This window comes from Calypte anna, chromosome 5A (genome assembly GCF_003957555.1).
Source record: "Calypte anna isolate BGI_N300 chromosome 5A, bCalAnn1_v1.p, whole genome shotgun sequence".
Taxonomy (NCBI): domain Eukaryota; kingdom Metazoa; phylum Chordata; class Aves; order Apodiformes; family Trochilidae; genus Calypte; species Calypte anna.
Window position 1 is genome coordinate 26,008,673 of NC_044251.1, and position 18,112 is coordinate 26,026,784.

The 18,112-nt window shown below is 38.8% G+C and overlaps 1 protein-coding gene across 5 annotated transcripts in view; it reads right to left on the reverse strand.

Moving 5' to 3' along the window:
• FOXN3 (forkhead box N3) overlaps positions 1-18,112 on the reverse strand; it is a 202,108-nt gene that overhangs the window by 12,205 nt on the left and 171,791 nt on the right. For 3 of the 5 annotated variants that reach the window (XM_030452686.1, XM_030452685.1, XM_030452687.1), the window contains exons 5-6: positions 16,273-16,338; positions 5,491-5,599 (exon numbers count right to left, since the gene is read on the reverse strand). In XM_030452686.1, coding sequence (XP_030308546.1) covers positions 5,491-5,599; positions 16,273-16,338 — 175 coding nt within the window. The remainder of the gene's footprint in view (positions 1-5,490; positions 5,600-16,272; positions 16,339-18,112) is intronic. The other 2 variants (XM_030452688.1, XM_030452689.1) reach the window with 2 other exon arrangements.

Genomic DNA, 18,112 nt, shown 5'->3' on the forward strand with positions numbered 1-18,112 from the left:
CAGTAATAATCTAGAACATTAAGATTACACCATTACAAGAATTTATAAAACTAAGTACAAGGTTTTTTACCTAGGCAAAAATAATAATAAAGCACAGGTAATGTAAATATGTAATTTTACTTATGCTTTGGCATCTACACTGCACATGTTACTAATGTTTGGTTTATATAATCACTGCTTGCATGGCTGCTTCAAGGGAAGAAAAAATTAAGCAAAAATAGAACCACCATGAGAAGTAAAGTTACCATAATGCAAGTCAGGCCTCAGGAATAATCTAGTAATTGCCCTATGACTTTAAAGTGAAATTAATCAAATAGCAATATTCCATCTTCAAATAAAGTTAGACACAAACCTCATTTTGTCACATCACAATGATCAGAACAAGGAACAGTGGCATTAACAGCAGAAGAAAAGATATTTTAAAATATATTTGTGATGAAGAAAGTAAGCTTTGTTACTGCCAGATTTTTGGGCGTTGTGTTTTTTTTTCCAAAATAAAGGAAGAGCAGTAGTTCTGCCAATGCAGATGCACTTGCTTTCCCTAGAAGAGGGAACATTTTTTTCTTGCAAACTGGAATGGATTTTTTTTCACTTAGGGAAATTCCCTGGGAAGTCTGTGTTTTTAATTTACAGATGGTTGTGAAGTAACTTGAGAAGATGCAAATATTTTGTGAGAAAGGAGAACTGAAAAAAAAAGGGAGAAAACTCAAGAAATTGCCTATTTTTTTTTTTTAGCTTGCAATAATTTAAAAAAACAAAGTAGTTCTAACACCAAAAGTAATGTAACCTGTTAGCCAGGTGTAAGTGGCATACGACGAATTTCTTTTGCCTAAGCTTTCAATGAGCCTGAAGCTTGGATTCATTCTAGGGAAATCTGAACTCAAAAAGGCAGTTAAGCAATGGAGTCTATGCTATCCTCTATGCTGACTTTTCTGATGTGTGAACAAATAGAATTCAGTCAAAACAACTTTACTGGGACTGGTTCTACTTAGCTCTTCCCAAGGCCTGAAAATTTTACTTGCTCCTTAAGTTTTCCCACCAAGATGGCTCAGAACTTGTCTTCCCTTTCTGCCACCTCCATTGCACACGTTTGCTGGCTACTGTTACGGGATGGGGCTTTCACTTGGCCTTCCCATCAGAAGAGGACACAGAAGGGACCATTTACCTTCATGGTCCAGAACTAGCAGCACCTTAATCTGGCCCAAAAAAGAGGAAACATGGCCTACATACTCCAGAAAGTGCTGGAGACCAGAGTTTCATAAACCTGGATTCCTTGGGAGCCCATGTGTGAACACTGTACAGGGGTTTCTGTAGCAGTGAATGTTTAGGGCAGAAGAAATACCTAATATGTAAAAATTACCACAGACATTTTGTACAACATCTTTTACTGAATAACCTGGACTGAATTACCAAGCTTATGCCACTCCACTCTGTGGAGTGAAATTCCATCAACCTCACCTCAGTGGCTTTGGCCATGTCAGGTAGATCAGGCTTGGGCTCAGTATGTCTATGCACAGTGGCAGGATGCAGACATAGACACAAACCACTCATGCACTATGGATAACTTAGGAAAACTACAAACATCATGGTGGAGGCTGCCTGCTGAATGTACCAAAATTGTAGTTCAAACAGCTCTAATATTATCTCAGCTTCCAAGCTTATGCTCTTCCAAATGGCTGGTGTAACTGGTAACACCACAGAAAGTGGTGTATATGTATATATGTCACTTCGACAGGGGTTGTGCCTAATGAAGTGGACATGAAAGTCCTTGTAAGTTAATATGCAAAAGGTATTTTCCAGTGGATGTACATACCAAGAGCAAGAGCTCACCTTCAAAGCACAACCAGCTCCTTGCCATATGTAAAGTGCTACTGGCTTTGCCTGCTTCCATTTATTACCTTCATAAGTCAGTATTTGCTTTTCTACGTCTCCAAACTATTGCTGCATTTGCTCTTAAATTCTCTCAGGGAACTGTATGGGGATATGGTTTGCCAAAAATATATATGATGGATCTCATGTTAGAGACATGCTACATGCTGTGCAGCTTTGAAGCGTTATTTTCCCCTGCTGTCTTCAGATTGGTCTTAGACTTGTCAGCCACAACATGGAAAATATGGATGGTAAACAAGCTAAAAGTGGTGTGAATAAAGTAAATAAAAAGCTACTGTCAAAACACATCCAATTATGCTCTGCTGTGAAGATTTAACACCAGTGGATGATTTTCAAAGTGAAAATAGTGTGGGATGCCTTTTCCATTTGTAGATTAGTTTGGAATGAAATGCCTATTTGTGCAATTTCAGACAAATGCACTACAACATAATGATGCTCTCCTCAATTGCTATTTATTAATGGAAAGTGGTGGATTTGTTGTGTTTGTTAAATGCTTTCCAGTAGGGCTTTTTTAATCTAAACTACTTAATTCAATCATAGTTTATTTTATATATAAGAAACAAAATGATGACATGTAATTACACGGGAAGAGCAACACATCGACACCTTTTGCAGGAAGAAAACAGGCTGGTACATTCAGTCCCACTGTTGAAGAGGAAGAATAGCACAGTAAAACTATCAGTTGATGGGAGCTTAACACATCAGAAATCACAGATTTCAGCATCTTAGTCCAATGCTATGGCTTTGGCCTCCTTTCTGAGTAAGAGATTAGTCAAAACACTCCAACTAATTACAACTGCAAATTTAACTGAAAACTGAACTGTTTTGACACTAATGGCAGTCTGCACACAAGGACAACATAGTGCAAGTTATTTGCAGGTTATACTGGGGACAACAGAACTGAACACCATTAAGATATTGAGGAAATAAACATGAAATAAACATCTCAGACAATAAGAAAGTGCCACAGAAGACCAGGACCTTACAGAAAAAACTGTACCTCCTACACATGGTAACTAGAGAAAACCAGTTAAAAGCTTTAATGTATTATGAAAGGATCCACAACTAAGAAAATACTAGAGCTCCTCTATATGAATGATGAAAACTACCTTTTTTAAGGTAATCTTAGGCCTTTCACCAAAGGAACTCTTCTCAAGAGAATAAGTATTTGACATGCCTTGAAAAGAAGTTGTCTGGCCTCTGAATATATAGGCAGAGGCACATAATTTCTTCAGATAACTGTAACTGGAGACTGTACCACCTACTCTGAGTGCTCAGCAGACCTCCCTCCTGGAGAAAGCTGGAAGGAGAAATCAACCTTCTTCTGAACAGGTCTAGAAACATCCCCTGCCAGCCTGACTGGAGCATCTCTATGCAGGAATGACAGCTCTTCCTGAGTAGTACTCCTCCTACTCTTAACAGCAACAGAAGGTGGCTGGGATGCTGTGGAAAATTTCCCCCACTGCACATGACAAGCAGAAGTTATTATCATGATATGCCATGACAGGTTGACACAACAGGTCTTATTTACCTCCATGAATCTGAGGAGAGGGGTAAGCACCAAGTAAGAGGGTGTCATTTTTACAGTAATTGACAACAGAAGTATCCAGTTTTGAGAGCATCAGATGATGTTCTAAGAGGCAACATGCATCCAGACTGACCTTCTTCCTAAGGAAATTCTGACTCAATATCTCCAAGAAAAACAAAACAAAACAGCCTGCTGAAGTTGCTCTATTGCAGAGACCTCCAACTTCTTGAAAGATTTCTATGACTCTACTCCCTACCCGCAAGCCTCTTTTCAAGAATTAGAGGAGAGGATATTGCAGGAGCCCTTAAATATGAGCAGACATCATGCAGACCAGGAATATATTCATAGCAACCTATTTCTAGTACTGCCTAAGGTTAGAGATGAGAACAAAAAGAATTAGAAATGTCTGCATTAACTAATTACAAATGCTTTTCTCTGAGACAGAGGAAAAAGAAACAAAAGCAAAGGAGGGGTAAAATTCCTAATTTCCTACATTAGCAGCTACCTGGTAAAGATGCTGTTCTTCTTGATGTGAAAAAAGCCATGAAAAGTAGTCCCTGGAAAATACATAAAACGTAACTATATACAGCCTTCCAGCATATCAATTTGAGGATCTCTAAACAGAACGAAACTTTCAAGCAGCCTGGAAGGAAAAACAGTTCTATCTCCTCCTTGAGTCAACCCTGATTATGAAACAGGGTTTAAGGAGGAAATGCAGATGAACTGAAGAGAGAATATTCAGACCACGATGTCCTCCTCATAAAAATTACATCTAGCTAACGAACTGGTAGTCCCACAGCTCTGCAATCCCCATTGGAGCAGAATATGAGTCCTGGCTAAAACCAGAGGCAAAGCTTCTGAATATGGCTGACCTCCACTTCTAGCAAGGCTTGACTGTGGTAAAGTGAGATGGAAAGGAACTCTGCAGACTTCCAGAGTATTACCCTCAGGGTTGTGTCCCTCCAGTGTAACAAGTGTGAAACACAGCTGAAAAAGTTGCCCATTAAAAAAATGGATTTTATTCCAATTAGTGTCTTCCTCTCTGTGCATTTTAAGCATCGAGACTTCATGAATGTCATAGGTTCTTTCTCTTCATTTATTGGATAGAAATACTGCACCCAAATGACTAGACACTGATTCTGAAAAGGGATAAAAATATAAAGAGCAAACAGGAAAAAAAACCCAAGTAAATAATAATGAAATAAGTAGCTATCAAGGTACTCTATTTCACTGCCTTGCAGCCATTTACAGAGATGAGAGGGTGTCACTGAGCAGTCCAGTGAAGTGGAGGTGCTAATTATGAAAGCACATCCCAGAAACCAGAATACATAACTGCCTGAGCTGAAATAGCTTTAGTGGATATTATTAGGTCTCAAAGAGAGGGGCACTGGCAGCACACTTATCAAATTAGTCTCTGTTGTGACTGGCTGAAAATGGAGCTACACCTGTGGCAAACTGTTCTTCCACCAATAAACTATCCCCTTTTTAAGTACAGTAAACCACTGAACCACAGTTCTTATTGCCATCACTAGATGTCTCTTACTGCCCTGATTTCTGAAAAAGCTGAGTATCTTCAAACAGCATTTTACCCTTGAATCTTCTGGTACAACTTTGAAACAGAAACTATACTAAAAAAAACTGCCTCACAAAGACCTAAGTTAATAACTAAACCACAGGCATAATGTTTAGGTATCTTTCTGAACTTGCTTTAGTATTACTGATACTCTTGTCACTGGTATTTAATCCAGGAAAAGCTCTTTAGGAAAAGGGAGGGAAGAGTTGGAAAAAGCATTTGCGCTTTGAAAAGCAGGTCACTGTAGGAGGTTCTCACCATAAACTGCCTGCAGCTTGCTAGTGAAAATAAAACTGCTTTACAAACAGTGTGCAACAGAGATATGTCATTATTGTCTTCCTAAGAATTTTAGGTGGCAATTTTATTTCATTTATAACCCACAAGTATTAGCAAGCAGCAAGGTACCTGTTGATCAGATACTTTGAGCTTACATGCAATTTTAAATTTCATGCAAAACACTGATTTATTTCATGAAGATCCTGCAATGAGCCCCTCTTACCTTACTGCAACAGCCATGCTTCCTATAGGGTTGATTGGCAATGGCCTGGCTCCAGGAAATATTCCTCTACTCAGAACTCGAGCTCCATTTTGTATCACTCCTGGAGGAACTAAAAAACAACAACAAACAAACAAACAAAAAAGGAACATTTTTGCTTTTAACAGAAAAGTCAGAAAAATCAGAATGTGGAACATAAGCTTTTCAATTAATTGAGAAAACTTTAGAGAGGCTTATGTGGTACACTGCTTACCTTGAACACCTCAGCTTCAACTCTTCTGAATGCCATGGTATTTCCAATGCTATTTTCATGGCAAAATGTTTAACAGCAACCAATGATAATATGGTTTGTTGGTGCCACTACCAGACCTAGCTGCTGTAGATTATTCCCTGTACAGGTAAATCACTTTTGTTTTGTAATGGATGTATGTGCTTAGAGTCAAAACCAGTTATAAGCACTTACATGACTATTTGTTCTACAATAAAAAACGACACTTGACAGATACACAGAATGAACGTAAGGAGGACTCCACTGCAAGAACTCAGGTCATGGCATTTTATCATTCCAACTTACTTTCTGAACATCAACCTCTTGGCCTCTCTCTCCTACAAAATAAAATATTAACTACAAATGTAGATTTACCAGGAATGGAAAGAGAAGAGGCTCAAAAGGTATTAGGCTCTGTACCACTAATTAGCCTCCTCCTCCTGCCACTGATGACCTCTACCAGCACCTCCAGCACTTGGCTGGGGCACAGCTGAGCCTCCCCCATGCAATGCAGCACCCTGAGGCCACTGACAGCAAACTGCACAGGTACTGGCCACTATAGATAAGAGATTTAACTTGGCTTGTATCAACAACTGTAGCTCTGGCCAACCAGATTTTAACCTATAACCAAGCACTTCTTTTCTATCCAGTCATGTTTCTGTGCTCTCAGGCTAGGGCAGCCATCCCTCCGGCTGAAGAGCTGAGAGGAATCACTACCAAGCACCACCAAAGGAAAAGTGTGTCCTCAGCACGTCCTCAGGATTTTCCTCCTCCACTGTGGGATGCAGAACTAACTGAACACAGTTCTTCTCCAAGGCACTTACCAGGGACTTATGCGTAATGGCATTCATTGGCACAGCTATTATGTCCCTTTAGTTTGAAACAAGAACCTCCAACAGCCTCAACTCAAACTTGCTTCTGTCCATACCTACTCAGTTTGCTCACTTCTTTACTGTAAGTCATCATTCATACTGTAACTTCCCCTGATGAGTAATGTCCCAAAAGAGAATGATGATCAGCACTCTGGATCTATTACTTTAAAACTTACAGATATTCTATAAATACATATAAGATAAATGTAAACTGTATCACTTGATATACACATACAGATTTTATCTTTAAACAAATTACAAGGAGACTAGAAAAATCACTGAGCCCGAGAACCAAGACACACACACACTACATGCCCAACTTCAAACATTCACAGCTGAAAATAATAGTATATTCTGAGGCAGAGAAATATGGGCTCAGAAGTACATTATTTCTAAGCTTCTGAGGTATATTTCAATGTCCTACCAACACCAAGCCAGACCCACACCTCCCTTCCAGCTATCCTGATGCTCACCTTGCTACCTTGCTTCACTCCATACCACACAGATTAGTTCTGGGAAAATAATCTTCTTCCTCCTGCTGGTGAGAGCACATCACCCCTGCTAATCAAATTCTGTCACTGTGTTATACCCACCCTTGCTTTTGAGCACCTCTGATGAAAAGGTCATTTATATTTAGGTGCTTAAGTACAGCCTCAAAATGGCTAAAATTACAGAACCTACTTCATAACAACTAGGGTCAGCTTTCAATGACCAGAATAATATAAAAATTGCTTCTTGCTATTTATCCTTCACTGTTTTGTGCACTTTTTCCTCCATCACTAGATTATGAGAAATCGATTAAATCTGTTTCCCTCAGGGGACACTACAGGCTTGCAATGCTCCAATGTTTGTGTTTGTTGATACTGCAGAGCAATGTTACCTTGATAAAAACTCCAAATTCTAAACTGTTATTTTGTTTAAACAGCATGACCTTCTGATGACCAAAATACTAGTGTCAGGAAAGAATAGCAGTCTGCTCAAGGATATGGCTAATATAAAATGCACACAAAATAGGTAAATTCAAAGCATCAGATAAACCTGATAAACGTCAAAAGATTACCAGAGACATAATTTCTAATGGGCATGTTTTTTCCAGTTGGCTGTCAAGAGGGACAGATTTTGTATTGCACTACACAGTACAGTTTCTCTACATTTTCAAAGTCATGTTAAAAGAAAAGAACTAGGAGTTTTGACAAAGAAAGATCTGGGAATTTTCTCTTCACTATGATACAAACCACAGAGTTTTATATTGAAATGAAACACCTTTGCGCACACATAGAGCCATCTGTCAGGTAGCTATGTCTGTTGCCTAAATATACATACATGTAGAACTTCAAAGGAAAGAAACTAACAGTTCTATTGCAAAAATAAGCTCCTTGATGCCCAAACTCTTCTTTCTACAGTTATCTAATTATCCTGGTCTGTTGGCAGAGTGAGCTGATGCTTACAGTACCCTTTCTCCTCTCCTATCCTCTCTTTCTGCCTTACTGACCACTCCTATTAAAACATCCTGTTCACTTACCCATCACTTCTTTAAAATTAATGTCTCATTTTTTTTGCTTCTTACTTTCTGAAAGTTTTCCCCCGCACTCCTATATATAAAAAATACACTGCCATGTCTCATAGCTTGGATTTTCCATTTATTTACAACCCCACTTGAATCCATCCTCCATTTTCTTGACCCTTTGTGGGTTTTAAAGTCATGGCAGTTATTCAAAAACACTCTTTTCAAAAGCTTCACAGGTAAAAACATCCCCACCTCAACACACACACTCTGTCTTCCTTTCAGGAATTATTAGCTGCTTAAAAAAAAAAAAAAAAAAAAAAAAAAGGAAAAGTTTGCTGTCCTTTAAAAATATTCCCCTAAAGACAACTTAGTACCTATTCCTGCCTATGAAATTCACTTCAGCTGCCTGGTCTATGCAGTGTGCCACCCCTCACTGAAAGGCTTCAGCAGGACTACCCATGCCAGAAGGGGCCTTAACTTCTCTACAGTACACCACAGCTCTGTATACTGAAATGACCACTCACAACTCAACAACTATTTCACCTGGCAACAGCACTGTTATTGCTACTGATTTTTATTTTTGTTGCCCAAAACTCTCCGAATTATGACACAGCAATGACACTACATTACAAATCAAATACTGCAGAAAGTTTGTATGCAAGGATCAACTGAAGGAGGATGAATATCCCTTCAGTGAACACCTGGAGCCATAATGAAAAAAAGCAACCCACCACAACTTCCTGTCAAATTTGTGTAGCATTTTAAACCTAAAATGAAAAGCAGAATCAAAATAATTCATTAGTAAAAAGTATTAATCTCTATTTATCCACAAAACCAATGTGCTACTTTAAGACTGATCTCTATGGCTCATGCATCTCTACTTCCAGCATCTAAAGCACCAGTACTCATCATTCTCAAAATGAAAGTAATTATTAAAAAAAAAAAATAATTTCTACACATATGAACTCTTAATACATGGTCCCTCGTACCCAGACAGTTTCCCTGCCTTTGTGTTGGCTGTATGAAGATGTCTACTTATTATCAATGGAATTTTTTCCACATGTTGGTACTTTTAAAGTGTTGTGGATTATTTACTGGATTTAATTTATTTCAAAGATACTTTTATGCCTTACAAGCTTTAATTATGTTTCAAACCCATACTTTGAGGTGAGGTATTTATATTTTAGATTGAAGATTCAAGGTGTGGAGGTAAGATAATTTACTCTAAGCCATATCATCAATCAGTGTCAGTCTGGACTAACACCTTACAGTCCAAACTCCCCTTTTCTAATGCTTCTTTAACCAACAGTACAGGCAGGTCACATGGCTCCTAATTCCTAGAGGGAAGTGTGAAATGTAATTTACACCTCTTGTGTGTGCAAGTGCCAGAGATGTTTATGTCTGAGAAGCTCTGTGCGTTTCTTTGATAAAGGTTTCCTCTTTCATGAAATGTTTGTAGTGAAAGGCAAGGAGTTTGAAACAATGAAATAATCATTCAGCTTTCAGCTTTTATCACTGCCATGTTTTCAAGGAGGCACTGGATCTCATTCTGCTCTCAGGAAGCTTTAACTCAGGAAACACTTCCACTGGAATAGAGTTAAACAGTGTGCACAGAATAAGCCCCTAATCTGCTGCATGAACGAATACATTTTTTTTGAACCTCATGCTACTCTGGTGGAATTCCACAATCTGAGCAGGATCTGGTGGCATGTCAAATCTCCACTGGCTAACTGCAGTGAGAAGCAATACATCCAAGACAGAAAATCAGGACTGCATCTCTGAAATTCTCCAAGGGGAAAAATAATCTGTCTTTTGTAGTGATTTTTCACATTACAGTTTAACAGGCAATCAAGTAAATGCCATGTAGGAGAACACATCATAACCTGAATCCACCAGAACACTACCTCTTAAGATAGTGTTAAAAAGATCCAACAGAAGCCCTCAAAAATCCAACGTTATTTTGTATCCTGTACTCTGCCTCTGGAGACAGAAAATAAGTAAGAGGCCACATGATCACTAGACAGCCAGTGCAGACCTGTTTTATTTCAGAACATCATCTGTGTCTACATTAACTGAGTAGAATACCCCAAATTATGGACATCTTTCATTACATCCCTCAACACATTGCATCTGTAATATTTTACTTGCCAAGTGTGCATGCAGGTAAAACAAACTTCCCCCATCCAGCTGAGATAACAACCTCATCCAAGACTGTCAAAACAATCAGAACCATGTTAGACTAGGTCCTTCCCTGAGATTTCATTGTCCAACACACAATATAGGCATTTGGCAAAAGTGAAATAGAAAAGAAGGAGGAAATACTCCATGAATACAGTCATCAGACACACTGACACCTCAACAGATCACTAAATAAGGAAACCAGATTCTTGGCTAAATGTTGGCACATAGAAAGTTAAGTGAAATATCAGCACTCAGAGTGTTTTGTTGTAAATCAAGGACATTTTAAAAAAGAAGGGCTAACAAGTTATGTCCTCTGGGAAAGAAGCATATATTTCATTAAACTGTCCAGCTCAAGGTGGCCAATATTTAGACTAGTGAAGATGACTGAACAGTACTTATTGAAGGTAAACATTAAAAAAGTGGAATATTTAAGTATGAAGGTATCCTGTAGGGACTGGTTCTCTGCATCTTCTCTTATGTAGCACAGGCATTTATGTGAGAACTCTCCTCCCTGACCCATCTCTCTTGTAGCACAGAAATAATCCTTGACAATGCATCCTAAGTTTCTGCAAGTTCGACATCTTCAGCATTTTCTGCCAATCTTTCTTCCAGGACAGTTTAGCAGAACACTTTATCTCAGGCTACAAGAACTGAAAACAGGAAACTGCTAAGGATGTATAATTGATGGGATATCAGAAGTTTCCAAAAGCAAATGTTACCTGCCACATGTAACTTTATTCACATTAAGTCTCTTAGCCCTGGCATAAATTGGATGCCATGTGCCTAACTTCTGTTTTACTGCTCAAGGACAATTTTACAGCTCTTATATTCCATAGTCCGTAGTCCTAACAAACTGCAAATCAAGGATGCATCCAACAAGCTATTTACTTTAAATAAAAAAAGGGGAGGGAGGGGGGAAGAAGCATATCCTGATAATCCTGTCAGACTCATACCTTGTCTAAGGACATCAAATAAAGATAATTCAATCTTCTCAATTATTTTTTGCATAAGCAGAAAGCCATGCTAGGATTTCTGTTTGTTATTAAGGCAATCTTGTATCAATCTCTTGTCTTGATTCCTGTAAATATATCTTCTGTACGTACAATCTACTTGTATTACCTTAAAAAACCAAATTGCATTGGGATACAATTTTGGAAGTATAGAGGTACAGTATTAGTACATTTTTTAGGGTATTACTTCTCCTACCCAACTTAAAATATATGTCTCTATTTTGGGTCTTATATGCTTTGAGATAAAGATCAAAAAAGATTTCCAAACCAGACAGTTGCTCATCTAACTCTTTGAAAGCTTCTTTTTAAGAAGTACTCAACAAAACTCCATGTCCTTACCTTCTAAAACACCTTTACCACAATACTTCACTCTCCTGTAAGGAACCACCCATGAAACCAGCATTGTGAGGTCTCCCACCACTTTCTAGCTAACCCGAGTGATAGTGGTAAGCAGTATTCAAAACAGAAGATGGATGTTCAGAGGGCTCAGAGGAGTCAGAGGACTCCTGGTTCCCTGGTTTGTACCCAGACCCCTTCTGAAAGCACTGTTTATAGCTGTTTGCAGTATTAAACTTCACCTTGAGCAATGGACTTAGACTTCTGTGCAATTCTCAAATTATATAGCAATGCATAAAGGAATACTCATTAATTCAAAGTTATGTATAATATCACTGATTCAAAAGCTTCTTGAATTACATCAGGATTTCCAGTATAATCACTTTAACTGTAGTGTTGCTTCACTAGCAGTAAGTAGCAGCAACACACTACACACACTTCCTTCTTACTGGTTCTTCCTAAAGAGCAAATGTTCCAAGTTCAGAATGAGCTCACTAGTTATGAAGGTAATTCCTACTCTGAGGCACTGGAACAGGCTGCCCAGGGAAGTATCGAGTCACCATCCCTGGAAGTATTTAAAAGACATGTTCTGTGGTACTTAGGGACATGGTTTAGTGGTAGACTTGGCAGTGTGCTAGGTTAATGGTTGGATTCTATGAATAAATACAGTAACCTGATTCTCAGGAAATTCAAATGCCCTGCAAAACCACCAAAAAAAGTCTCCATTTTAATCATGGCAAAACACATTGGTTTGGCAAGGCTAAATGACATGCCTGGGCAGCCACACATGCCACACTGGAGTGACAGCTGGTAATTTTTACTTTCAAGACACTGGTAAGAATTGAAGCATTGAAAATCTTACAATTGCACAAAACTAATGCATAGGTTTCACTGAGTTAGTAGCTATGACTACCAAAATGAACTTCATCATTTTTTCACAATCTCCTTTTCCTCTGTCTTCTCTTAGATACTTATCAGGGAAAAGTCCCATAAATCTGATGCAACTTGTCCAAAATGGCCCAGTCATTACCCAGCCCCCATGCAGGTCAAAATATGGTTTTCAATACAAGTCATGTGTTTTGGAATCAGTATCACACACTGGCTACTAATAAAATCTGAAGTATTCATAACTTGTGATAGCTACTACTGAGGAAAGCAAGTGCTTTAGTTGCTGTCTCCTTTTAAACATAAGCAAACCATACAAAACTTGATAAAATATTAGTAATTCCATTAACTGAAGCAAATAAATTATCAAAACTAGGTACCTACATGTCCTTTCTTAGCATATCACAATACCTTTCATACTTAGTTCTTGGTGCCATCTGGACTGTATGTTTCAGTAGAGTCTTGCACAGGGCTGGCTACTTTGAACTTTAGTTACAATCTAGAAATAGTTGGTTTGTGAAGTGTTGATATTTTTAGAAACTGATTTCTTATACCAACACCCCAATGATAATTGCATTATTTTCAACCTGTGGTAGCCACGTGAACAATTAATTAACTCATGTCTTAAGTCTGTAAAGTAAAACCTCCACAAACACAAAATAATACTATCAGTGGTGTTTCACTCTTTTATTCTGCCATTATTTTTTTTTTCCTGAAACTAAAGTAGGGTGTGACTGGGGTAAATGGTACACAATGCTTGTGCCAGCCCAGACTCCATACCAAGATTGCACATAAAAGCAAAAGCCAACTTTAGAATTCATGTATGGCTGTTTGCAGTCACACGTGGATATGGAATTTTAAAAGGTCATTTAAAACCATAAAGCTAATTAATCAACCTGTTACAAAGCAGGGATAGTTTACTCTGGATTTTCTAAAGCCATTAAGATGAAATTCCTTTCCGAGGGACTACAATAAAAGAAAAAAATTATTAAGACCTTGAATGATAGCTATAGCTAGCTTCATCCTAAAGATGCTTTTAGCACTCACATTGACTAGATAAGCACAGATGATTATCCTGCTTAAAAGGTAGCTTTTAATCCAAGGAGGTGCCTTTAAAGTCAAAAGCCAATTCATGTAACAATCCACACAAACATGAAACCAGATTCTGTCACAATCTATTCTGGAGGTATTCACTTTTCACAACAAGGGTTAAACGTCTGTAGGGCAGGCAAAGGCCTTAACAGACCAGAACTTTAAACATGATGATTTGTCAAGTTGTTACACCATGAAATGACACTTGGGTTTTGCTTTCACCTGATCATCTTTGTTGTGGAAGTAACTAGCACATTCAGAGTTAAGACTCAGAACAAAAGGGTGTTTTCAGACAGGTATTAACACCTATGGTCAAAGCACAAATTATGCCACTCCCTCTTTATACCTTGTCTTCAGAAGATGGGGCATGTGGAGCACTGATGGTTTGACCACATTCTTTGACATCACAGTCTAACAGGACTAACACAAACCTAAATCTTCAAGGAAATAAACAGTACCTGCATGCTTACTGCCCTGATAGTTCACAGCTTGATTTATAGACCACTGCAGTCATTGACAGAGCAGAGAATGAACAGTGAGCTTCCAGATGATGACCAGTATTGTGATGAAATTTTTATAGTCCAATTGCCTTTTATTTGAAAATTAATTTTATATGTGATTTTTCATGTAGTTGTTTCTTAATGTGCAGTAGTAATTAATTTAAGTTGTCTAAAATTTTCCTAACATGGTAGATAAGTGAAACTCAACTGCATTTGTAGGACAGGCTGATTTACTTCCTTAGGTATCCACTGATGCACACACATAAATATTTTGCATTTGTAATTTATAGGACCTCTGATGTTATGATAAAATTTCCGCCTTTTCCTTCTGGCATCAATCAGTTCTACCCAACATTCCCAGGATTCATGAACACCTGAGCGGACCCTGCAGTTCAGTTTAAAGGCACTAAGGAGGAGCAATGTGAACGAGAAACCATCTTTCTGCCCTAAGATCCCTCTCACTTTTTGCTGTCCTGATACAACAGCCCAATGGGAAGGTGACATGGGGGGAAGAGATATGCCAGACTCTAGAAGGCTACAATTTCCTTCCTCAGAGACACCTGTACAAACTAAAATAGCAGTAAGTGATTTGCCAGCCTACAAGCTATGATCTCTATGAAATGACAGTGCCAAAATCTCCTCTTCCAGGCAAACACCTGCAACGCAGGCAAACGTGCATGTGGTAAAAATCTGCAGTATTAAGTACATGCATCTTACTATGTGGATCTCTTCCCTTTCTTGTTGCAATCTTCTTCTCTCCAGGTCCTCCCATGAGTCGTTCAAGATTATTCTGCATTTTGCCCATTCTTTTCTGTGCACATACTGCTTTCATTCTTCCCCAGCTTCTTTTCCCCTTTTCTCTGCCCCACAAACCTCGCTTCTTTAAATTTCTGATACTTTGAAGATCCCTTATTTTATTCTTCCCACTAAGCCAAATGATAAGCTCATCTTCCTGACTAAAGCTTTCCTTTTTCCTACCTACAGATAGCAAGGATTGCTCTCCCTTTCCCCACAGTCCCTGAAGGCTGTTTGACAGACGAGGAGAAGGACCACTCTCCCCTCTTTCCAGAATGAACAGTTTCTTGGTACATTGCACTCTCCCCAGAGAGGAGCATCTCAAGAGGCATTTCTCTGGCAGGGTCACAAAGCAGGATGACAATAGCTTTCCTTGGCTGCACAGGAAATACTTTGATGGTAATTGACTCTCTTCCCCAGGCAGAGTATCAAAGTGCAAATCAAGGCTACCCCTGAAATTTGTATTTGGTTGCATGAGCTAGAACAATAGTGGTGATGCTAGACAGGCTTGAGAATGGCTTCTATTTTAACTTCTGCCTTTATTTTTTAGAGCTGCCTGTCACTTGGCATTACTACTGTGCTTGCTGACCAGCAATATGTTTGTTTTCTTGTACTCCCTGCTTTTGTGTGGATGTATTCCTGTAACATCTTCACTGCAAGCTCTATGGGGAGGATGATTCCCATCCTATTTCATAGCTCAGTACAGTGGGGGCCAAGCCCCCTTCAGAGCTCTGTTAGTATACAGCATCAAAACCTTGGTTCTGGTCACAGAACAAGGACATTATTGGCAGGAAATGAGACCTTTCCTTTGCTCCTGGAGCCTGCTTGCTGCCTTGCATCAGACAGAGCAAAAACGCAAAATGGGCAGGATGTGTGCAAGGAAAGAGCTGAAACAGTGCCCAACTGAATGGAAAGTATCCAGATGGCTGTGGTAACTCACACGATGGGAGTCAAATCAAAACAAAATGAAAACAAAACCATATGCCATGTACCCTTCACTCTCTTGCTCTCTTTCTCTCCCTGCCTTTCTCCTGGCTGTTGCCCCAGGTCTTTCTATCAGTACAGATAACAGTATGTTACTCAATTATGTGTATATCATGAATAACAATAACCCCTCTTTTATATTAGAGAACATGGATTACTGCTATTCATGTGACAAATAATGTAATATGAACAACAAAATTATACTCATGTAAGGGTCAAGAAAGTGTAAGGGTCTACAAGGGAAGTTGTATTTCTTCATGAAATCCTTCTTTTATCTGGCACGCTGTACACTTACAAAAGAGAATATTAACTTTACACGTCTATGTTGCTATATGCTATAGAAATATCTACTCACAACCTGCTTGTATCTCAGGGGGAGTATTCAAAAGCATCATGGCAGTGGCAGCATCAATGTCAGGATCTGGAAAAATCAACCAATAAATAGATTATTTACAACTGGGCTAATCTTCTTGCCCCCGTTGCTAAACTACAGGTTCAACCAAATGTCTGTAGTGAAAAGGTGTAAGAGTTCATTATTCAGAGGGCTCGTTGGTCACACAATGAATTTACCCACAAACTTGCATGTGATCCCATTGCTACTATTTAGTAGAGCAGTGATAAATGTCACCAAACCATACTCATGTGTGCACGATACCTTTGCTGTTAGCCTCATGAATTTGCTATTTAATTCTGTGAAGAGTATTACGATTTCGTAACAAAGAATCTGTGAAATTAAGTGCAACATCACATTTTGGAAGCAACATACAGGGATGAGCTGACAGTGGAGAGGGAAAGTGCAAGGAACACCTACACCTAAGCAAGTACAGAAGATGACACTCAATCGTTTTGGACTGTCAGTAAGGATTTCAGTGATGTTTGAGAAAGTCTTGGAAGCCAAACTGCTACAATTAAGGGGGAAAAAAGAGAAACTAGCATTTCATTGAAGCACCAACTGATTTGCATCCTCATCCATTGTCACTTTAATATAAGCAAAAATGATCGGCCAGCTGCTGTTAATTCTTAAATTGATTTCTGAATCCATCACGAACAGTCAGTTGACAGATGGTAAGTTATAGAGACAGAACAAAATATGATCCTCTTATAACTATATTCACTTGCTTCACACACAGCAGCTCGGCTGCTATGGAAATGCAGGTAGCTATGACAACAGTAAACAACCCCAGAACGACCACTGAATAAGCTGAAAAGAACATCTGCCCCAGCAAAGAGTCCCAGCTGCCCTGAGGCACAACTTGCTAATCGTGCAGCGATGCCGTGTGACAGAGAAAGCCGCCTATGCCATGTCCAAATAAATGAAGTGTGCAATTGAAGCAGACATGAAAACGCACACCCTGGCCGACTGCTGCCTCTGTGCTGCTAAACTGAATGACTAATGAGTATGTGTTTGTTGTCTGTGGGGTTTTTTGTGGGTTTTTTTCAGCTTGTTAGTATTTATACTAAATTACATTAAAAATAAAAAAATCCATTTACTGCTAATAGCTTCATGGCACTTTATTTTGGCTATTATGTCAGAAAAATACTTTCCACTGTTAAAAATATAGGTATAATGTACCTTTAGATACTTTGAATTTATTTCCAGTAATGTTATGTGGTACAAAGTCATGCAATTTATTAACAGTACAAATGGCACAGAGAGGATTTAAGTATCTGCTTAAGCAAAATAGAAATTCACTTGAATGATTAAGGAAACAAAAAGGGATTTTTTTTTATTTGTTTAAGTATGTAGTATTTTTAAAAGGATAGCTGAAAGCACTTCTAATGGCTACTTTAATTGCTGGAACAGTAAACAGAGCAACAGTGTAGTAGGTGTAAAACTAAGGATGAAGCAGCAGCAGGTTAAACTGGTATCACTGGTGGAACACACTATAAAGCAGACGCCTGTCTCCTGGACAGGGCAGCCTACCCTCTTCTAAAAGTCACAATCAGACTCCTCAGAAAAGCAGCTTTACCAGCTTACATTCATCTTCAAGTCAAGTCTGAATGAAGATGCAGCAAAAGCATTATTCCTGCTGCAAGCATCTATGGTGAAAGTGTCCCAAACATGCGCTGTGTGGCAGGACTGGGCCCACACATCACAGAGCCCACACAGCAAGAGTGTCTCTTTAGTCAAACTGAAGAATGATAATCTATCTAACATTGAAAAGCAAGACAAAAATCAAAGAAACCTGAGAGAT